General features: G+C 37.6%; 1 protein-coding gene and 1 pseudogene across 5 annotated transcripts in view; one reads left to right on the top strand and one right to left on the bottom strand.

The window, feature by feature from the left end:
- The window catches only part of ITPR2 (inositol 1,4,5-trisphosphate receptor type 2), a 525,086-nt gene that overhangs the window by 272,378 nt on the left and 229,122 nt on the right, over positions 1 to 23,586 (top strand). For all 5 annotated transcript variants that reach the window (XM_066264976.1, XM_066264974.1, XM_066264967.1 and 2 more), the window contains 2 exons: positions 19,999 to 20,189; positions 21,478 to 21,620. In XM_066264976.1, coding sequence (XP_066121073.1) covers positions 19,999 to 20,189; positions 21,478 to 21,620 — 334 coding nt within the window. The remainder of the gene's footprint in view (positions 1 to 19,998; positions 20,190 to 21,477; positions 21,621 to 23,586) is intronic.
- On the bottom strand, positions 18,081 to 19,121 carry LOC136321008 (ATP synthase F(0) complex subunit C2, mitochondrial pseudogene; annotated as a pseudogene).

Here is a 23,586-nt window from a genome sequence, read left to right as displayed (position 1 = left end):
GGCCACAGGGAAAAAGGAAGACCAAATAGGAGACAGATTGACTCCATAAAAGAAGCCAGGAGTCTACACAGAGTCTGCATGAGGCACGAGTCTACAGAGCTAAGAGGCCTGTTTTAGACATTGGACAGGACATGGTGGATATCACCAATTTGTAGGGTTGTCATCGGAGCCAACTCAATGGCCCGTCACACACAAGCATGCTGGTTCTCCTTAACCCTCTGAGTAGTACGAATGTTCATGTATGCCCTCGTGCCTCCCGACCATCCAGAGTACGATCGTACAAACATTTTTATTTTAAAAATGTGTAAGGCAACACTAAAAAAAGGCAAATGTATGTTCTTCTTGTTTCCATAAATTGGTTATCAAACAAACATGATTTTAAGTTAATAACACTGTAACTGGAACTAATTTTATTTTTTGAAAAAAAAAACCCAAACAAACAAACTCCCAGGGGTCAGCGAGCATGAAAAAAACTCATACTCAAAGGGTTAAATAAATTAATATCTTACAAAGCGGGGGCCCCGCCTTCACACACACTTTGCTGTTCTCTAAGCCCACTTGGGTAAGCCATAGGGGCCCGGCCACTCCACACAAGGATGTGCCCTCTGGCAGTTTGGTCTCTGACACCCTCCCAGGGAAGCTCCTGCATTTTAAGTCAGGCTGTTCACTCCACCTAGCTTGGCCTCTGACTCTCTGTGCGGGGTCACTCGGTCACATGAATATCCTCATCACCTTTGGCGCCTCTGACAAGGTGTCCTCAGTGTGAATGAATGCCCAGGCACGCCACTCCTTCTTGGGCTTCAGCACTCGGACAACCTCAGCTCCTGGTGTGCTCCTTGCCCAGCGCTGACACATTGCTCTGCTCCTCCTTAAGGGCTCAGGACAGAGTGCTTCAAAACAGGAAGGGAAGATACCGAGGAAGAGGCCATAATATGTGTCAAAAATAGAGAAAGACATAAAGGAGAACATAGGCTTTATTTAAAAAAGATACATATAGCAAAATGTCCAGAAGGCTATAAATAAAATCCTAACATTGGTGATTTCTGAGGGGTGAATTATAGATGAATCTGGTCCTATTATTCATGCTTTTACATAACTTCTGACTTTCAATAGTCTACTTTTCAAGTTATAATAAAACACTGCTAAAAGCATTTTTATTTGGATAACATCAGCTGGGAAATAGATTAACTGTTAAAAGACAAAATCCAAAGGAAAAGCAAAGAGACATGATGATGTTATTTTTTTTATAGGAATACATTGTCTCGGCTGCCAAGTATATTTCTGTATTTTACATTTTAAGGAAGTCTCTCCTCTCCCTCCTCTTCCTTTATCTCTCTACTCCTCTTCCTTCTTTTCCTTGTCTTCTTCCGCCCTCAGTATTTAGCACATGCAAGGGGAAAACAACAGTTGTCCCCACAGAGGGCATAGACAGCATGCTGTTCATAGCTTTTAGAAACCATGGACACAAAGAACTTGGAGGCACAAGTGAGAGTCCATGTGTCTTTTCCATCTGAGTTCCGACGTCAGTGGCATTCCTTGTGTAGTCAAATCCCTTCTTGCATAGTGGGTGGCAGAATTTTGGGGATTTAAAACAGTCACTGAAACTATATTAGTCTAAATATATCTTTTATTTCTAAGCTGTAAGATTTCATCTTCTACCATTTTCCCTATTGGCCAAACATCTTATGATTTAATAGGAAATTTTAGCTACTTTTTGTACACACTGAAGACATATGTGATGGGAAGTATAAAAAATTATTTTTAAAATTTTCTAAATCTAGTGCCTTACCAGGCGGTGGCGCAGTGGATAAAGCATTGGACTGGGATGCCGAGGACCCAGGTTCGAGACTCTGAGGTCGCCAGCTTGAGCACGGGCTCATCTGGTTTGAGCAAAAGCCCACCAGCTTGGACCCAAGGTCGCTGCTCGAGCAAGGGGTTACTTGGTCTGCTGAAGGCCTGCGGTCAAGGCACATATGAGAAAGCAGTCAGTGAACAACTAAGGTGTCGCAGTGTGCAACAAAAAACTAATGATTGATGCTTCTCATCTCTCTGTTCCTGTCTGTCTGTCCGTATCTATCCCTCTCTCTGCCTCTCTCTCTGTCTCTGTAAAAAAAATAAAATAAAATAAATTTTTTTTCTAAATCTATAATCAAGAGTGGTTTAGAAGAGTGATGTTTTGGTATAAAATCTCAGTTTTATCTTTGTGAGAATGCATGTTTTCTTCCTCTTCTGTGTTTATACTTTCCGTTGGAATACTTACAAAGCTCTGGAAGTTCTGTTGCTCTCATTCCTCTGCGTTAGTACCTCTTCTTCCTCCCCCTTCATGAAGGCACTGTGTAATTAATAAAGCCCCTTTCTTTTCTTCTTGGACCCATGTAGGAATCAATGCTGTTCTCTCCTTCTCTCTTTTCTCACTTAAACAAATCTGATACCAGAGTAATCTTTTTTTATTATAATTATTTTATTGTGTTTACATAGATTCTAGTGTCCCCCTGAATACATCCCCCCTTTCCCGTGTTCCCCAGTATATCCCCCCATCCCCCTCCCTGTAACGCCCTCCACCCTTCCATCCAGGATTTGCTTTTCTGCTCTCATCCCATCCTATCACCCTGTCATCCCCTTTCACTCTGTCCGCTTTCCTTCTGGATCCTTTAATCCCGCCTTTGTCTCTATTCTGCTCCTCAATTCATATTGTTCATCAGATTCCTCATATGAGTGAGGGCGTATGATATATTTCTTTCTCTGCCTGGCTTATTTCACTTAATATAATAGTTTCCAGGTCCACCCATGTTGTTGCAAAAAATAATATTTCCTTCTTTTCATGGCCCCATAGTATTCCATTGTGTATATGTACCAAAGCTTTTTAATCCACTCATCCACTGGTAGGCACTGGGCTGTTTCCAGATCTTGGCTATTGTAAACAATGCTGCCATATACATGGAGGTGCATTTCTCCTTTTAACTCGTTGATGTGGTGTTCTTGGGATATATTCCCAAAAGTGGGATGGCTGGGTCAAAAGGCAGTTCCATTTTAAAATTTTTGAGGAATCTCCATACTGTTTTCCACAGTGGCTGCACCAGCCTGCATTCCCACCAGCAGTGCAGGAGGATTCCCTTTTCCCACATCCTCGACACTTATTATGTGTTGTTTTGTTAATGATGGACATTCTGACAGGTGTGAGGTGATATCTCATTGTGGTTTTAATTTGCATTTCTCTAATGATTAGTGATGTTGAGCATTTTTTTATCTGCCTATTGGCCATCTATATGTCCTCTTTGGAGAAATGTCTATTCATTTCTTTTGCCCATGTTTTCATTGGATTGTTTACTTTCCTGGTGTTGAGTTTTACAAGTTCTTTATAAATTTTGGTTATTAACTCCTTATCAGACATATTGTCGAATATATTCTCCCATTGTGTGGTGCCTTTTTATTTTGTTCATATTGTCTTTAGCTTTGCAAAAGTTTTTTAGTTTGATGTAGTCCCATTTGTTTATCCTGTCCTTTATTTCACTTGCCTGTGGAGATAAATCAGCAAATATATTGCCTTGAGTGATGTCAGAGAGCTTACTGCCTATGTTTTCTTCTAAGATGCTTATGGTTTCTCAACTTACATTTATGTCTTTTATCCATTTTGAGTTTATTGTTGTGAATGGTGTAAGTTGAAGGTCTAGTTTCATTTCTTTGCAGGTAGCTGTCCAATTTTCCCAACACCATTTGTTATAGAGACTATCTTTACTACATTGTATGCTGTTACCACCCTTGTCAAATATCAATAGTTCATAAAATTGCGGGTTTATTTTTGGGGTCTCTGTTCTCTTCCATTGATCTATGTGCCATTTCTTTTTATTTTTATTTTTTATGTGCCATTTCTTATGCCAGTACCAAGCTGTTTTGAATACGATGGCCTTGTAGTATAATTTGATGTCCAGAAGTGTGATACCTCCCACTTTATTCTTCTTTTTCAAGATTGCTGAGGCTATTTGTGTATTTTTTTGGTTCTGTATGAATTTTTAGAATATGTGTTCTATATCTTTGAAGTATGTCCTTGGTATTTTAATAGAAATTGCACTGAATTTATAAATTGCTTTGGGTAATTTGGACATTTTAATGATGTTTGTTTTTTCTAGCTATGAACACTGTACATGCTTTCACTTGTTTGTATCTTCCTTGATTTCTTTTATCAATGTTTTATAATTTTCTGTGTACAAGTCTTTAAACTCCTTGGTTAAATTTACCACTTGGTATTTTATTTTTTTGGTTGCAATAGTGAAGGGGATAGTTTTTATAATTTTTCTTTTAGACAGATCATTCTTGGTATATAAAAGTGCTTCTGATTTCTGAGTATTAATTTTATATCCTGACACCTTGCTGAATTCCTTTATCAGGTTCAGTAGTTTTTTTACTGAGACTTTAGGGTTTTCTATATACAGTATCATATCATCTGCAAATAATGATAGTTTTACTTCTTTTCTAATTTGGATGCTTTTTATTTCTTCTTCTTGTCTGATTGCTGTGGCTAGGACTTCCAGAACTATGTTGAATAAGAGTGGTGAAAGGGAGCACCCCTGCCTTGTTCCTGATCTTAAGGGGATTGCTTTTAATTTTTGCCCATTGAATATGATATTGGCTGTGGGTTTGTCATAGATGGCCTTTATCATGTTGAGATATGTTCCCTGTATTCCCACTTTGCTGAGAGTTTTGATCATAAATGGGTGCTGGATTTTATCAAATGCTTTTTCTGCATCTATTGAAATTATCATGTGGTTTTGTCCTTCCTTTTGTTTATGTGATGAATCACATTGATTGATTTGCAAATATTGTACCCTCCTTGCCTCCCCAGAATAAATCCCACTTGTATGATTTTTTTCATGTATTGCTGGATCCGGTTTGCTAATATTTTGTTGAGAATTTTAGCATCTAAATTCATCATAGATATTGGCCTACAGTTTTCGTTCTTTGTGTTGTCTTTGCCTGGCTTTGGAATCAGAATTATGCTCGCCTCAGAAAAGGAGTTTGAAAGTTTTCCCTCCTCTTGAATTTTTTGAAATAGCTTGAGAAGGATAGGAGTTAGTTCTTCTTTGAATGTTTGGTAGAATTTGCCTGTGAGGCCATCTGGCCCCAGGCTTTTGTTTGCTGGGAGTTTTTTGATAACTGTTTTGATCTCATTTGTTGTAATCAGTCTATTTAGGTTTTCTGATTCTTCCAGATTGATTTTTGAAAGATTTTCAAATTTTCAAGGAATTTGTCCATTTCACCTAGGTTGTCTAATTTTTTGGCATACAGTTCTTCATAGTATTTTCTTACAATCTTTGTATTTCTGCTGTGTTTGTTGTTACTTCTCCACCCTCATTTCTAATATTATTTATTTGAGTCTTTTCTCTTTTTTTCTTGGTGAGTCTGGCTAAGGGTTCATTGATCTAAGAACCAGATGATCTTGGTTTCATTGATCCTCTGTATTTTTTTTAGTCTCTATGTCATTTATTTCCACTCCAATCTTTATTATTTCTTTTCTTATACTACCTCTGGGCTTTACTTGCTGTTCTTTTTCTAGTTCTTTTAGTTGCAGGATTAAGTTGTTTATTTGAGCTTTTTCTAGCCTCTTTTTTTTTTTTTTTTTTTACAGGGACAGAGAGAAAGTCAGAGAGAGGGATACATAGGGACAGACAGACAGGAATGGAGAGAGATGAGAAGCGTCAATCATCAGCTTTTCGTTGCGATACCTTAGTTGTTCATTGATTGCTTTCCCATATGTGCCCTGACCATGGGCCTTCAGCAGACCGAGTAATCCCTTGCTCGAGCCAGCGACCCCAGGTCCAAGCTGGTGAGCTTTTTGCTCAAGCCAGATGAGCCTGTGCTCAAGCCGGTGACCTCGGGGTCTTGAACCTGGGTCCTTCCGCATCCCAGTCCAGTGCTCCATCCACTGCGCCACCGCCTGGTCAGGCTTTTTTCCTAGCTTCTTAAGGTATGCCTGTAATGCTATGAACTTACATCGCAGGACTGATTTTGCTCTGTCCCACAGATTTTGAGTTGTTGTATGCTCTTTTCATTTGTTTCAAGGAAATTTTTTATTTCTTCCTGGATCTCATTGTTGACCCATTCATTGATTAATATCATGCTGTTTAGTTTCTAAATGTTTGAGTGTTTTTCAGTTTTCCTATTGTAGTTGATTTTTAGTTTCATGCCATTGTGGTCAGAGAAGATGCTTGATATGGTTTCAATCTTCTTAAATTTGTTGAGACTCGTTTTATGCTCTAATATGTGGTCTATTCTAGAGAATGTACTGTGCACACTTGAGACAAATGTATATTCTGCTGCTTTAGGGTGAAAGGTTGAAGATATCTATTAAATCCAGTTGATCTAGTATGTCCCTTAATTCTGCTGTTTCTTTGTTAGTTTTCTTTCTTGAGGGATTTATCCAGTGATGTTAGTGGGGTATTGAAATCCCCTATTATAGTATTGCTGTTAATCTTGCCTTTTATGTTCATCAAAGTCTGCTTTATATATTTAGGTACTCCTATTTTAGGTGCATAAATATTTATAATGGTTCTCTCTCCCTGTTGGATTGTTCCCTTTATCATTATGTAGTGACCTTCTTTATCCCTATATATTAAAGTCTATTTTTTCAAATATAAGTATTGCTACTCCAGGTTTTTTTTCTTTTTATTTCCATTTGCATGAAATATATTTTTTCATCCCTTTACTTTCAGTCTATGTGTATATTTTGTTTTGAGGTGTGTCTCTTGTAGACAGCATATGTATGGTTCCTGTTTTCTTATCCATTCAGCTATCCTGTGTCTTTTGATTGGAGCATTTAATCCATTTACATTTAAGGTTATTACTGATATTTGATTGTTTATTGTCATTTTTTTCTTTAAATCTATATTCTTTTATATATATTTATTTTATTTTATTTTATTATTATTATTATTTTTTGCCCCCTTGCTTTGTTCTGTCTACAGCAGGCCCGTTAACATTTCTTGCACCATTGGTTTGTCTGGGAAGCTTTTTATTTCTCCTTCAAATTTAAAATTTAAACGATAGTCTTGCTGGATAAAGAAGTCTTGGTTGTAGGCTCTTGTTCAGCGTTACTTTGAATATTTCTTGCCAATCCCTTTTGGCCTCAAGTGTTTCTGTTGAGAAGTTCAATGTCATGCTTATGGGTGTTCCTTTGTAGATGATTGACTGTTTTTCTCTTACAGCTTTTAATATTCTTTCTGTACCTCTTAGCTTTAGTATTTTGATTATGATGTTTCTTAATTTTGGTCTCTTTGAGTTCTTTTTTAATGGGGTTCTCTCTGCTTCTTGAACTTGTTTGACTCTTTCCTGCATCAATTTAGGGAAATTTTCATCTATAATTTTTTCAAAGAGCTTTTCTAGTCCTTCTTTCTCTTCTCCTTCAAGAACCCCTATTATATGCATATTGTTTCTCTTCATGTTGTCATAGAGCTCTCTTAGGGTTTCCTCAGACTTTTTGATCCTCTTTCCTTTTTGCTTTTCTGCTTCTGTATTTTCACTTATCTTGTCCTCTAAGTCACTGATTCGATCCTCTGCTTCATCCAGCCTGCTTTTAATTCCTTCTAGTGTAGTCTTCATTTCTGATATTGTGTTTGTCATTTCTGTCTGGTTCTTCTTTATGATTTTCGTGTCCTTTTTGATGCTTACAATTTCTTTATTAAGGTGTTCATTAAGTCTATCTATTGTAGCTTTGACATCCTTAAGCATGCTAACAATCATTATTTTATATTCTGCATCTGGTAATTTGATTACTTCTGATTCAGCCATGACTTTTTCTGAGGACTTATCTTGTTGAAGCACATGACTTATGCTTCCCTGCCTACCCATTATTCTCTGTATGACTTGTAGGCTTCTTTGAGCTGTGATCTCTTTACCTAGTAGAAGTCTTAAAGTCTTGATTTGTTTGTTTTCTTCTCTGTTTTCTTAACTAGGTAGTAATCTTGTTTACTGATCTCAGCAGGGCGCTTTTTTGAAACTGTATCCAGAAATGTGGTGGGTGTAACCTGGGACTCTGATGTCTTGATCTACCAGCTTCTCCCTGGGGGCAGGGTGCTTTCTCTGCTTCAGTAGGGGGAGGTGTATCTCAGATCTCCATTGGGGCTGGATAGCTTTCTTGAGATGGGTCACCTGGAACCACTTTAGGTGTGTGTTGTGTGGAAGGATCAACCCTTCCCCCAGATATGGCCCCTGTGCACTGGATGAGTCAGCTTCTCAGGTCATCCCATGCGTTCCTCTGCCCCTGACCGTCTCTCTCTCTCTCTCTCCCCACTTTCCTTTTGGAAGATAAGCCAACCCTCTCAGCTCACCTCATTCCCAGGGCCCCAGGCAAGTGGCTATGAGCAATATTTTCTGCTCTTCTTGGAAGGAGAACCCTTCTGGGTCTCAGCCTCACCCCTCCTTCACTCCTGGAAGAAGTGGAGTCTCCACCACCTCTGCACTTCCTACCAGGTTCATTGTGTCTTATTCTTTGCTCCTTGGTTTTTGAGACCTGTTCTTTTAATCCAAAGTTGGTTTTTCACGCTGATTGTTCCTAAATTAATTTATAATCCAGTTTGGTGGTGTGAGCTGGGAGTCTGTGCGTCTGCCTACTCCGCTGCCATCTTGGTATCCAGAGTAATCTTCTTGACATAAAATTTTATCTGAAACAATGGGGAACCCAGCCTTCAGCAGCATCCCTTTATCTTACAAAGTAAGGATGGGTTCCTCCTGGCAACATCTGCAGCTTCTAAACACAACCCTACCTTCTTTGTGGCATCGTTGCTCACTGGCTCTCACATTCCTACCGTGTGACAGCACACTGAAATTATGCCCCGTGCATTGCTCACACTATAACTTTTTCTTTTTCCAGTTTCTGCCATTGCCTTCTCTCAGCATCTTCTCCATTGCTCACATGTCACCATAAAAGCCATTCTTGACCCCAATATCCACTTGACTCCCATTTGACCACTTATAATTTTCATATGGTTTTCATTTTAATCTAGCTTACATCATCGTAAGTCCTCATCTTATCGCCTCTGTTAGATTTTGAGAGACAATAGCTATGAAGTGCCTGGCAAAATGACATTAATGGAAAGCTGTTGTCTAGGATGAAGAATGTGAAAAGGAAATTCTGCTTTATGATGGTTAGATTATATATATATTTTTTGTTTATCGGTGACTGCTGATTGTGGAGTAACATACAACTAACATGAAAGGCCTTTAGAAGTTAGCATCTATGTTAGTAAAGGGATCTAAACCTACCTTGCTTGAGTAGTGATTAAAAACACTTAAAATATTTAAACAATATCTGAAGGAAATATAATACTTATCTTCCAACACTTGAAGGTGAGCGTGGACTTCTTTTACAGCTTCCTATAGGGTTTTAACTAATATATGACGACTCTAAGAGACAGCTTTTTGTCCCACTCTAAAGAATAACTATTTTATAGTTAACTCTCTTTTAAATACCTCAGGGGTCATATTTGATTCTTTTCTTTGGCTCACTGCCATTAAACACAAGGGCGGGATCTATGGGTTTCACTTCCAAAATACATTTTTTTCTTTGTCTTGTGTGACACCCTTGTCCAAATCCATCATGATCTGACATGAATTACAGAGAGTCTCTTTATTGAACTTCACCTCCACTCCTGTCTTCCTGCAATCCACTTCCTACCTAGCAGTTTAGAAAGGTCTTCAATTGTAAATCAGGTCCTCTGTCTTACCTGCTTAAACTTGCCATTGCCCCTAAGATTCACATTCCTTATCATGAGCTTTATCTGCTTCTCCTGGTTTCTTCCTCTCCCCCCAGAACCTGCCCCACCCATGCTGGTCTTATTTCTGTTTTTCATCTACACCAGGTTTCTCACCTTTGGGCATTTACATTTGCTGTTCCCTCTTCCCTCAGATTACCACATGCTCAAAAATCAGTGCAGTGTTCCAGTACCTCCCATACAGTGCCATAGCTTCTATGATCCCTTATCCTATCTTACTATTTTATTTTCCTCTTAGCACTTATCATTATTTGAAAGTATGTTTGTGCTTTCTTGTAGTGTGCCTCCCCCATTAGAGTGTTAAACTATGAAGCCAAGAACTTTACTTTATTCACTAATTAATAAGTCCTGAAAGTGTCTGGTGCTGACTAAGCAGTTTAACAAATGTTTGTTGACTGACAATAATCCATGTCCCACATATTTTTCAGATATTGAAATTTAGACTTGAAAAGGTTCAGTAAGTTGCCCAATTAGTAAGTAGTTTAGTTGGGCTTGAAATCCAGGTATGAAAAGAGACTTTGCATGGGGCATGGAGGGGCATGATGTAGTGTGTAGATGGTGTTATCTTGAGTGGGACACTTGAAACCATGTCAACACAATAAAACAAAAAATTAAAAAAAAGAATGCATTAAGAAAAAAGGACATCCATGTTTTTTTAAGTATGAAGTTTATGCCATATCATGATACCCCAGAAGTGCTATCTTAGGAAGCCCTAACACATAAACTAGACCTTGCTAGTTGGGTAGGGATCTGTCTGAAGGTTTATGATTCAGGTGCAAAATTACGTTTGTGTTTGAGCAACTCTTTAAGAGTACAAAGAGGCACTGAAAGTTAACACAATTCAAATGTGTAAGAATCTATAATATTAAAGAAACAAAGTTATGTATTTAAGAAAAATATAGCAAAGTCAAGAGAATACCATGTTGTTAGTAAGCTAGTTTTCAGTGCATTTACAATTTGGTCAACATGTTCCCATGAATACAAATATCTGTTACAGTTAGATTTACCTAGCACTTTCAAGTGCTCTCAAGTACATTAGCTCAATTCTTCTATCATCAGAAATACTTAATTATTTGTATTTATACATTAGATACAAAAGGTAGTAAAATCAGCAAAAGCGCTCATTAAATCAGTATTTACCTTGCTTAGAGAGCCAGCATTTATTAGTGGCAGAGCCTGTGATAAAGACATACTTCTTAGCCCTGTTTTTCAGATGAGCACCTGAGGTTAGCGAGGTTAGGTAACTTAACCAGGGTCACACAGACAGGGGGGAACCAGAGCCAGGACCTGAATCCCTTTTAGACTGACAGGCTAACAGACATGTGTGATACTCTATTATCACAAATTAGTTTAAACAGACATTACCTGTTTTATTCCTTGAAGATACAAAATATGGACGAGTACTTATTGCCCTTGGTCAGTGATTGCTCCTCAGTTTACTCAATCTATGTACAATACAATGGTACATGTTAGAAGTACTTTGAGAAAAAGCATCCAAGAATGATTTCCATATTATTTCACTTTAAAAAGGATTTTTCCCATATGTTTCATAAACTTTAAATGATTTGAGGGATTAATATTAGATACTTTGTTGGCAACATAACTTTTTTCCAAATGGGAATTCTGTAAAATATCTTTTACAAATGATTTGAATAATCAGCATTAATATTTGAGCCAATTGTTACTCCCAATTTGAACATGTAGGATATATTAACCCTTTGAGAAGAGAAACTCAGTCTCTATTAAAAAAAATATATCTATTTTCATGTATCTGGGGTGTTATAGTTGATTGTAAAAAAAGTTTGACATAATTCATGTGATTATGGTTTTTGAAAACTCATTACTGAAAAAATTAAATCTAAATTAGTTACAAAATAGGACAAAAATCTTATAAAGTTTTTCATGTATTTATTAATTCAAATGATTTATACTGATCCTTTACTATCTAGTTGTTGGGGAAATGCGGTCTGTCAAACCATATTTCCTGCCTTCCATGAATATTTAGTACATCTAGGGTAGATACGACATGTACAGAAATCACAGAGCAATAAAACTAAATACCTCATCTGGTACATGGTTCTAGAGCAGGGGTCTCCAAACATTTTACACAGGGGGCCAGTTCACTGTCCCTCAGACCGTTGGAGGGCCGGACTATAAAAAATACTATGAACAAATCCCTATGCACACTGCACATATCTTATTTTAAAGTAAAAAAACAAAACGGGAACAAATACAATATTTAAAATAAAGAACAAACAAATTTAAATCAACAAACTGACCAGTATTTCAATGGGAACTATGGGCCTGCTTTTGGCTAATGAGATGGTCAATGTCCGGTTCAATATTTGTCACTGCTAGCCGTAAGAAGTGATATGATGTGCTTCCGGAGCCGTGACGCCTGTGTCCCGCGTCACCGAAAGTAGCACTGTAGTGAGTGATGCTGCGCTTTGTAGCGCATCCTGTGCTCCTCTCACTGACCACCAATGTAAGAGCTGCCCCTTCCAGAAGTGCGGTGGGGGCCGGATAAATGGCCTGAGGGGGCTGCATGCGGCCCATGGGCCGTAGTTTGGGGACCCCTGTTCTAGAATCTGACTCAGTGCCTAGAGCACAGTAGGTACTCAATAAGTATTTATCTTATGAATAAAATAAATGGATGAGTACAAACGAATGAATATTCTGCCCTTGTCATTGGCTGCATAATATTCTATTATGTGCCTTTATTCTGTTTTATTTAACACCATTGTTGGATATTAATGTTGTGTTCAATTATTTGGCACATGAGGGAGAATAAGGTAACTACCTAAGAGTAGAATTTCTAGGTATTTTAAAATGACAGATACTGTCCTCTGTATAGATTGTTAATTTACATGCCACAAGCAACATAGGAGACTATCTTTCTCTTGATAATGTGGTATGTGGTCAAATATTCAGATTTTTGCTAATCTTCTAAATAAAAATTATCATTACAGTTATAATGTGTATATCTCTTTTTATGAGTCAGGATAAAACACCTTTTTACATAATTAAATATTTGTTCTTTCCTTTACAGTGAACTGTTACTTCTTGTGCTTTGCTTTTTCTGAAGGTTTTCTTTTCCTTAGTAATTTCTATAACCCTTTATTTATTAAGGAAATGTGCTATTTGCATATAAGGAACTATTTTTTCTTAACTTTTTATTTGTCATATGAATTTTTATTGATAGAGGCAGAAACGTATTCTCTTTTAGGCTTTTGGATTCTCTTTTATCTTCAGAATGTTTTTGATCAGTCTGAGATGTTCTTTTAAATTCCCATTGAGAATTTTGATGGTTGTAGGTTTTCTGTTTGTTGTTTGTGTTTTTGATGTGGCTGTTTACAATTTTGAGTTTTCTGGAATATATTTAGTTGTAAGGTATAGGGTATAGAATCATCTTTATTTATTCCAGATGACTGGTCAGGTGTGCCAATACTAGTTCTTGCATAACCCATAAAGTTAGATTCTTTATTCATTTTGGGGATTAATTCAGTATAGTTTGAGTGCCAATAAAAAGATATATTTCATATCTTTAACATTCTTTATATTTAAAAACACCAGTGCTTTAGTACAGATTGGTCCTGGATATTTTGACAAGATACAGAAAAGGTGCCACTCTCCGCCCACCCATCATGCCTTTCTTGTGCACCTGCGGTTCTTGAGGGCCTGTATAGTGGGCGTGACAACCAACCAAGTGTTCTAATTAATGCTTACACTTTCTGCTGCCTTTCCCCCTAACTGTCAGTTATCTTTCTAAGCATTTTTTCAAGGGCATCTATCACTGTAAAATATGTGTTCTTAGACGTTTTGGTCTGGCAGGTACCATCAAAATTTTTGTCTAATTAAATTTTTTTTTACATAATATGTAACATTTAATGAATAATAATTAGAAATAGATTTTGATTACATCTTAAAATGACTGTAAAGGCTTGTCATATCCAGAGAATTTTCAGGATTTATAAGCCTAATTGTAATAGGTTAGTCTAATGATCAATGAATTAAAGCACCAATGAATTAAGCACCAATGAATTAAAAATAGCTCAGTTTAGATAACAAGCAATCTCTAGGCAAAGTTCTACAAAAGATAAATGCATTAATAACAACCCATGTTCTCTCTTATTAGTTTTTAAAGGACTCCATATACCTACTCTCTGAAAAAAAAATTCTTTAAAACTTTTTTTTATTGATTTCAGAGCGAGAGGAAGGGAGAAAGAGAGAGAAAGGGGAAAACATTGATTTATTGTTCCACTTATTTATGCATTCATTGGTTGATTCTTGTATGTGTCTTGATTGGGGATTGAACCTGAAACCTTGGCATATCAGGACAACACTCTAACCAACTGAACTACCTGGCCAAGGCTAAAGAAATATTTTTAGCAAGGTAGTAGCTCAGTTGCACTCTAACTTAGCAGCAAAGTAGGAACATTTTTTTTTACACATTTTAAACTTTTATGTGACTGCTAAAGCACACAGAGTTAATGCTACATGCCAGAAGAATGACTAGTTGTAGAAAATTTATTCTTTTTTATTGAGCGGGAGAGGGACAGAGAATAACCGTTAATCCCAAGAATATGTCCTCGTTCACATTTCAATACACAATTTAAAGACAAAAGATTTATATGATCTAAAGAGAAACTAGAATATCTATATACAATTTACAACAAAATTTTTCTAGCTTCATAAAAGTAAGCTAAGTTTTGATCATTTTTTGGTTGCATTGAAAAATATTATTCCAGTTATTAATGTTCTTGTAAAGTGAGGTCATAAATTAATTCTATTCTTTTGTCACAATTTTTTTTGCTTTAACTTCTTTTTTTACCTTCTTGCTGGTTGTTCCACTGAGTAAATAAAATCATAGATGGACATCTGGGAGTATAACCCCTGGTTTGAATGGGGATCAATGTCCTGATACACAAATAACAGTCCTGATTCACGCCTATCATGCTGGTGTTTATTAATTTTCCTAAGAAACAACAATGAATAAAAATGACTTGGATGATGGCCACTTTGCTGAAAAACTTAAAAGAATTAAGCTTCATAAGAATAAGTAATATTCTTTAAAAACCTAATAGGAACCAGGGGTTATATATACGTTGCTTTAATTTTAAAATAATATCTAGAAAGCCAATTTGCATTGTCAACTTTACTTTCAAATTAATATTTAGAATATTTTGACAGTGTATAGAATCTATTTCAGGCCATGTCTCTAAAGGTATTAATATTTTTATATTTGCATGAACAATTTTTATTAGTATCTACACAGCTAACTTACTTTAACTTCTATTCTCTTTTCCCTAATTGAATAGTTAATTTTATTTCCTAGAAATTGTGATTTAGCCCTTGCTTAGAGTTTACCTTTGGGCATGAGAAAATAATATATTTTACCCAGTTAATTTATATTGTACAATTTGTGCTAAGACAAGAGACTAGAAAATACCAATTAAAGTGATATAATTTGGAGAACACCACTCACCTCTCAAAAAAATCCTTTCAACAAATGTTGGGATGTTGGAGTCCCGTCCGCCTGGTTTGCCCATGGTACGGCTGAGGTGCTAGCCACAGTGGGGTAGTAGCAGCAGCTCCCAGGGCATCTGGGAATCTGGAAGGTGATTTTCCTGAGCTTATCAGTGAGGTGTGGGGGACTGCACTACTAAGAATGACAGAGGTACTGCCGTTGGGCTACATTTCTACCGGAGTTATTAGCATTTCATTGAGCATTTCAGTTTTGTTCATAGCAATAACATTTATTTGATGATTGTATCTAATGTACCTCATTCCTAAAGCAGAGATAAATCCCACCACCCATCCATCATTTGTTTAAACAGTAGTGAAAACTTGGTTGTAATATCTTTTGAGCGATATTTTTATAATTTTTGTTGCTTAGAAAATAACATATAAGCAGTATTGTCCTCTGACTTGTAAATATTTAAAGTAAACCCAGCTTGGCCTGACCTGTGGTGGCGCAGTGGATAAAGCATCGACCTGGAAATGCTGAGGTCGCTGGTTTGAAACCCTGGGCTTGCCTGGTCAAGGCACATATGGGAGTTGATGCTTCCAGCTCCTCCCCACCTTCTCTCTCTGTCTCTCCATTTCTCCCTCCTCTCTAAAATGAATAAAAATAAATAAATAAATAAATAAATAAAATTAAAAAAAATTTACTAATAAAAATAAAAAATAAAAAAATAAAGTAAACCCAGCTTATGTGTGAAACAGCCAGAAAAGGATGAGAGTCTTGCCAAGATTTGATCACAGTGCAGGATTAAGTATTTATAAACATATGTGCGTCTTGGCAGTGTCTGTCCTTTAGATGGGACAAGAGTGCAGGTACTCTGCTATGAGTGATGGACATAAAAGACACATTGTATGCTTTGGGAAAGGGAAATTCATAATGAGTATTAGGAAAATATTGACTAGAAAAATCTAGGCAGTGGTGCAATTGATTGTTTAAGGTTGTACCAGAGGTTGTTATTATTTCCCTAAAACTTCAGCCTAAACTTGTGTTTAAATTGGTAACTTTTTGTGTCAGTTGCTAACATTGTTTATTTTCAAAAACATTTTTAAGTATCTTTCAGCTTCAGTATTTCCTAGTATTGTTGCTTTGCTTTCATTATGTGAAACAAGCCAGATTAATTTTTTAATTTTTTAAATTTATTTACTTTTTTAGATTTTATTTATTCATTTTTATTAGAGAGAGAGGGGAGAGAGAGAGAGAGAGGGAGAGATAGAGAGAGAACAGGGGGAGGAGCTGGAAGCATCAACTCCCATATGTGCCTTGACCAGGCAAGCCCAGGGTTTTGAACCAGCGACCTCAGCATTCCAGGTCGACGCTTTGTCCACTGCGCCACCACAGGTCAGGCCAGATTAATTTATTCATTCTCATTCTCTCTCTCTCTCTCTCTCTCTCTCTCTCTCTCTCCCCCATTTTTCTTCCTATTTCATGCATTTAAAAAAACTTTCCAGTGACTATCACTATAATTTTAAATAATGTCCTTATATATCTATCTCTTGATTTAGAACCTCTACATAATGTCTCTATGCTCCGCATTGTGAGCAATAGGAAACTAACACACTGCCTTCGTTTTTACCTCCTCCCTCCTGCTCTATGATGTAATTACTGCTTGTTAGATTGTAGGTTTTATGTTGTTATAATTGTGACATATAATATAATGAAATATCTTACAGGTTGATGAAGTTTAAAAATAAAATTTCAGAGCTTTGTAATATATGATATGTAAGTATTTTTCAAAGTATAAACATTAGAGACAAAAATAAAGTGCTATATATTTCTAGCTGGATGAGAATTTTCCAATCATTAATATCCAGCAGGTGCTTCATTTGATCCTAGCTTTATTCTGCTTTGCCTGTTCATACTTAGTTGCCATTATTTCCCGTATTCAGTCACATTGACATTTTTTTAGATTCTTTCTCATTTTTTGGAGGTAGTAATTTTTATAGAGTTTCAGAGAAAAATTCTGAGCCTTGCATGTTCTGAAATGTTTTTATCCAGGTATTACATTTGATTTTTAGTTTAATGGCATAAATCCTTGGTTCAAAATCTTTATCCATGTGATTTATAAAGCCATTATTCTGACTTTTAGCATTCAGTATTGATGATGGGAAGTCTGGTGCCAGTCTGATTTTCTGTAGGGATCCTTTTGTTTTCTTTTTCTTTTTTTAATCTGGAAGTTCTTGCATTTTTCTCTTTGTTGTTGGCTTTAATATTCATTTTGTAGGGCTGTCATACAAGTCACCATAACTGGGTGGATTAAAACAGAAATGTATTGTCTCACAGCTCTGGAGGCCAGATGTTTGAAATCAAGGTGTCAGCAGCCTCACGCTCTTTCTAAAGACTAGAGATGAATCTGTTCGTGTCTTTCTCTTAGTGTCTGGTGTTTGTTGGCATTTCTTGGCTTGCAGCTGCACAGATCCAATCTTTGCCTCTACCTTCACATAGTGTTTTCTCCTTTGTGTGTGTCTCTGTTTCTCTCCTCTCCTTGTAAGGTCACCAGTTATATTGGATTAAGGATCCACCCTAATTTAAAATGATGTTGACTTAACCTGTTCACAGTTGCAAAGCCCATACTTTCAAATAAGCACTGTTGAATGGAACATCAACATATATATTTTTTGGGGGGGGGCACAGTTCAACCCATAACAGCATTATAGATTTTTATGTTTATTTGTCCCTCTTTTAAACCCTGAGCCACCTGCTTCCCCCAGGCTACCTGGGGAGGTATAGGGAAAGGGGCACACAGAGCAGACAAGTCACAGGAGAAAGAACTATGGGAGGTGGAGACGGTTCCTTCACATGGGGAAGAGGATGAGGAAAGCCACCATCAGTCAAAGAGCCCCCTGGCCTCCGAGAGGGCAAGGCCCCGAATAGTGTAGGAGAAGCACCGTGGCTTCAGAGAAGGATCCCTGGCATAACCAGTGATGAGGCCCCTAAACTCAGCCCCCCTTCCAGTCCAGAGCCAGCCACCCCGACTGTGGCAGCTCCAGCCCCAGTGACCTTGGCTGCTGTGCTGATGTCCCTGGAGATGGCACTGGTTTGAAAGCTGCAGCTAGAAAAAAGTGAGGTCAGGGGACACAGGGCTGTGGAGCTCTTGTCATCACTGTCTCCGGTCCTCTCCGCACCACTGCAGGTGGTGACCCGCTCAGCAGGTGAGCGGTGCTCCTGATCAGCAAGGGCTGGGGACAAACTTGGTGTAGGCGAATGCTGTCAGCGGATGAGAGATCATGGCAGGGGCAGGAGAGCTGCTCCCAGTGCAGAGAAGACAGAAATTGAAGGTCTGTTTCCTAATAACGTTCCTGTGTAAGTGACAAGGGTGAGGGGCTGTGTGAATGATACACAGGCTTCCCTTTGGTGTGTATGCGTGTGCGAGTGTGCATGTGTGTGTGTAACAGAAGACAGGTTGACTACTACCAAGTGTTAAAACAAGGAGGGCTTTGCTTAGGGATTGCTGGAGCTGCCCTGCTCTCTCCTCTCTGCTGCTTATTTGAGAAAGATCTTTGGAGTTTTTTCACACTCTATTCCACTTCTCGTTCAGGTCCCAACACCTTCATAGCTGGCTGCCAACTACTGTGTTTATGTTAGTCAGAGGGAGGCAGGCCTTCAATTCCAAGCTATTTAGATACTATTCTTAAGTGAGTTGTCCTGTGACAGCCCCAGACCCCATCACCAGCCCCAACCCACTTAGCGTGGGTTGACTGTGCGCCTGGGAGGACCTCTTCTAACTTAAATCTCCTGTGAAGCAGTTTCTTCTCTTCCTTCTCTGAGGGCTCTGAGGGACCAGTCCCTTCTTCACTCCGCTTGCAGAAATGCCTCAACATTTCTGTTTTCCTCATGGCAAGCATTCTCTTTTTTTTTTTTTTTTAACATTGTCATACAAAGTCTTATAAAATATAAATTTCAGTTGATTTTAGGAAGAAGGTCATGTACTGTGTGCCATTTTCCAATGTAGATTTTTAAAATAATCTTCCAGTAAATTTTTTTCTTTCAGGTGTTTTATCACTTTAAACTTTGTGTGTATGTACTTGTATGTGAACAGACAAATACACACTAATTATACTGATGAATGGGCTGGCAGGATTTCTTATGTGTGTTCTGTCTGCTTTCTTATTTTCCTTGGCACCTGGGAAGGTACAAATTTGCATGGTTGTTATGCAGAGTTTTTCTATAGTGATGTTGTATAAAGTCCATGTCAGACATTAATCATTAAGAAATCAAATGAGTTGCTTGAACATTTAATAAGCCCATTTTAACAGTTGGTCTTAAAAATGGAATTACTTTTAGGTTAAAAGCTTTTGCAATTATACAAAACAAATTAATGGCAGAGTTTAAAGGTTTGATGCTCTTTTGAAAAAATACTAAAATACTGAGATATAATTAACATAGAACATTGTATTAAGGTGTACAGCGTAATGATTTGCTATAACTATATATTGAAAAATAATTATCATTATGAATTCACTTGACATCTGGCATCTCACATAGTTACAGATGTTTTTTGATGAAAACTTTTTTTAAGATCTACTCTTTAGCAACTTTCAAATATACAGTAGTGCTTAAGTATAGTCACCTTCTATACATGACATCCCAGAACGTATGTATCTTAATTTTTCTTCTTTTTTGTTTGTTTTCTGTTTGTAAGAGTATTTTGGTAATGTGTAATAAGCTTTGGTCAAATTAAGAGGAAAATATTTTAAATCTCTCTTTTTTCAGCAAAGAACCGTGGAATTGCTATCCCAGTGGATCTGGATAGCCAAGTTAACACTCTTTTCATGAAGAGCCATTCCAATATGGTACAGAGAGCGGCGATGGGGTGGAGATTGTCAGCTCGTTCAGGGCCACGCTTAAAGGAAGCTCTTGGAGGGCTTGCATGGGATTATAGAAACATTATTGAAAAGTTACAGGTACGACATGAGCAGGAAATGGTGTGAATATTTTCTGAATTACATTTTTAATATCTGTAATAACACAAGTAAAATATGGTTGAAAATATCAAATTCTAATTGGGGACCAAGCTTTACTTTCTAATGTTCTACCATGCATATGGGGTGAACACCCACCCATATGAATATATTTCACCTTAATTATCTCTGTAAAGGCCTGATCTCCAATTATGGTCACATTATGAAGTACTAGGGGTTAAGACGTCAATATGTGTATTTTGAGGGAGATACAGTTCAACCCATTAAAGACATCTTCCCACCCACATAATTGTAGAGAATTTCATTGGTGCGAACGACTTAGGCTAAAGTGCTGAAAAAATGTTCAAGACATGAGCTGGAATAAATATTAGGTTACATGTAGATGATCAATTGGTAGAGTTTCAGAGTTTTAATGGATGAGCATTATACGTGATTGAAAGGACAAGTTAGACTCATTATGGGAGTTTAAAAGCTATATGTCATTAAAATTTGGGGTGGGTGAAAATATCATTATATGTAAGTAAGTAGTTATTGGTTTGCTGGATAGGATTATCAGGAATAGACTAGAGGAGGGCAGATTAATTAAGAATTACTAAAAATCTCAGCCAGGTGGCAGTGTGAATAATATGAAGAAGCAGGTGTTGTAGATAGTAAGTAATGAAGGTGGGGTCAACAGACCTGGTGGCTGTTGGGTGGAAACAGAGGATGTGAGAGGCATTTCAGAGGGACTGATGGTTGAAGACTAGATGATATTGAGACTCTTTATTGTAAGATGCTTAATTTATAGTATAATTTATATTATAAATTGCTTCAAGTAATATATTATTTTTTCCAAATACTCTATCAAGGAATTCCCCCCATTGGAAGAAATGGTTAGTTCTGGATGACCAAAGACACAAAAAAATCATTTTTTTTTTAGCTCTTCCTTAGGCATGCTCAATTTATTACAATTTGATGAATACCCATCATGTCTCCGTTACAGCCTAAACACTGCAAGGCCTGTAGCAGTGGTTTTGTTGACTTTTCATCTTGTCTCTGTATTCTTAGAAATCCTGTAGGCTCCTCTCTTATCTTGTAAATGACAAAAGAGACTGTGGGAACATTAATATAGAAAACCTGACTAAGCACAGACATCTGGTACCAAGGGAAGGTGGGGTACATCTTCTATGAATTGCCCACATCTCAGTCCTGGTTAGTATTCTTAGACTTGTCATATCCTCAAGGGATGACTTAGGTCTTCATCTGGGTTCTCTTGTGCTTTCTTCTTTAGGATGTAGTGGCCTCCTTGGAGCAGCAGTTCAGCCCAATGATGCAGGCTGAGTTCTCAGTGCTGGTTGATGTGCTGTACAGTCCAGAGCTACTGTTCCCAGAGGGGAGTGATGCCAGGGTCCGATGTGGGGCTTTCCTGTCCAAGTAAGTACACGCAGCATGTGCTTCTGCTCCAGTCACCACACTGAGACGGCCTCTGAGGTTTCTACTTCCTACTCTGCTGGCGTGTGAGGACAGTGCACAGACAATGGCAGAGGTTAACATTCATGTTTAAAATATACTTCCAAAATAATTCATTTGATTTCACTGAAATTTTATGCTGGGGTAAGTCATCATATTTTACTAACATTTACTGAAAGTGAAATGTGTCATTATTGGGCACAAAATATCAAATCAAGTAATATTTTGGTTCTGAATCCTTACTGTACCTCTACAGTGTGACCTTTAAGAGGAGGCCTATTTAAATCACCAATTTACATTAACATAGAAAGCAAATGGAGCTGACATTTATTGCGGCCTCACTGTGTGCACTATTGTCCGATATGTGTTTACTTATTTTATCTCTCCTGCACAGACAGAGGCTGGGCGAGGTCAGCCTCAGTTCGGAGATGAGAAACCTGAGGCTCCTGTGTGCTTCAGCTAACGTGCTGCTGAGTCTTAGACTAAGGACTCGGCCATGTTGCCCTGATGAGCCCCCTCTGCAGCTCTTCCATTGCCTTACTTTTCACAGTATTTTTGTAGTATTGTCAGATCTGTTATAGCTGATAGGTTTACCCTAGAATATTTTCATTTCAGTGGTCAGTGAAAATTATCAAGGAACATTTGCAAGTTTAAGCAGTTGTGAGAAAAAGTAGAACTAGCTTCTTAAGTTGAGGGCACTTCATTGAGAGGTTTACAAGTAATGACATGTAGACATGTAGACATGTAGATGGCCAGTCAGAGGTCCTTGGTCTTCTTTTCTTCTTTTATTTTAAAGTAAGAGGAGGGGAGATAGTGAGACAGACTTTTGCATGCTCTCTGACCAGGATCCATTTGGCAACCCCGTCTTTAACCGATGCTTAAATCAATCAAGCTATTTTTTAGTACCTGAGGCTGATGCACAGTTAGACCAACTGAACTATCCTCAGTACCCAGGGTTGATGCTTGAACCAGTTGAGCCACTGGCCGAAGGAGGGGAAGAGGGAAAGAATCGGATGGTTGCTTCTCTGTGTGCACTGACCAGGAATCGGACCCGGGATATCCATATGCCAGGTCAATGCTCTATTCACTGAGCCAACTGGTCAGGGCCAGTCCTTGGTCTTCTTGAGGAGAGTATCTGGATTGAGAGTTGGTTGAGACTGCCAGTGCCCTTGACCATCATCCATTATAGCTCATTTCTGTGTGGTTGAGGGTATGAGAACATTGCTGAAAGAGGTCTCTCAACTTCTAGTGACTGTGATGTACCAAGACAGTAATCAAAGGACAAGGGGACATAAGAAGTATATTCATTTCTTTTACCGGTTAAAGCTGGGACTTGGGGAAAGAAAATAAAATATGGGGCGAGAAGAACTGACTGTGGGGATTATGTTGAAGAATAGGTTGCATTTCTACATTATGGCCAGAATCATTGATTCTTGGCTCTAGACCCACTATATTTTAAGGGGACTAAGTAGAATGTGTTTTCTGGACACTTGCCAGTGTTGGTTGATATGGTGTACACTCCAGAACTACTGTTCTAATTCATAGTAGAAAGCTTAGCAGTCTTCTAATAAGAATTTTTAAATGAAGAGGTCCAGAGTGTTTGCAAAACTGATGACTATAGAGTCCGTTAGGAAAAAAAAATTAGAGGTATTACTTAGTAATTAAGTGTAAAAATAGGGTCTTTGAAAAATACCCTTTACCTCCTATGAATATATATCTAGTTATAGAATATGAGTAAAAAGTAGGTAATAAACCTGAGAATTTTAACTAGGAAATTAATATGATATTAATAACAGCATGCAATAGGGTTAGCAAACTGGTTCATAGGCTAAACTGACACCCTTGATTATTTTTGCAAGTTAAGTTTTATTGAAATACAACCACACACATTTTATAGACATATATGTATATAAAACATCTGTGGCTGATT

The sequence above is a fragment of the Saccopteryx bilineata genome, chromosome 1 (assembly GCF_036850765.1).
Source record: "Saccopteryx bilineata isolate mSacBil1 chromosome 1, mSacBil1_pri_phased_curated, whole genome shotgun sequence".
NCBI lineage: Eukaryota > Metazoa > Chordata > Mammalia > Chiroptera > Emballonuridae > Saccopteryx > Saccopteryx bilineata.
The sequence above is the reverse complement of the archived record's forward strand: the minus strand, read 5'-3'. Positions and strand labels throughout refer to the sequence as shown.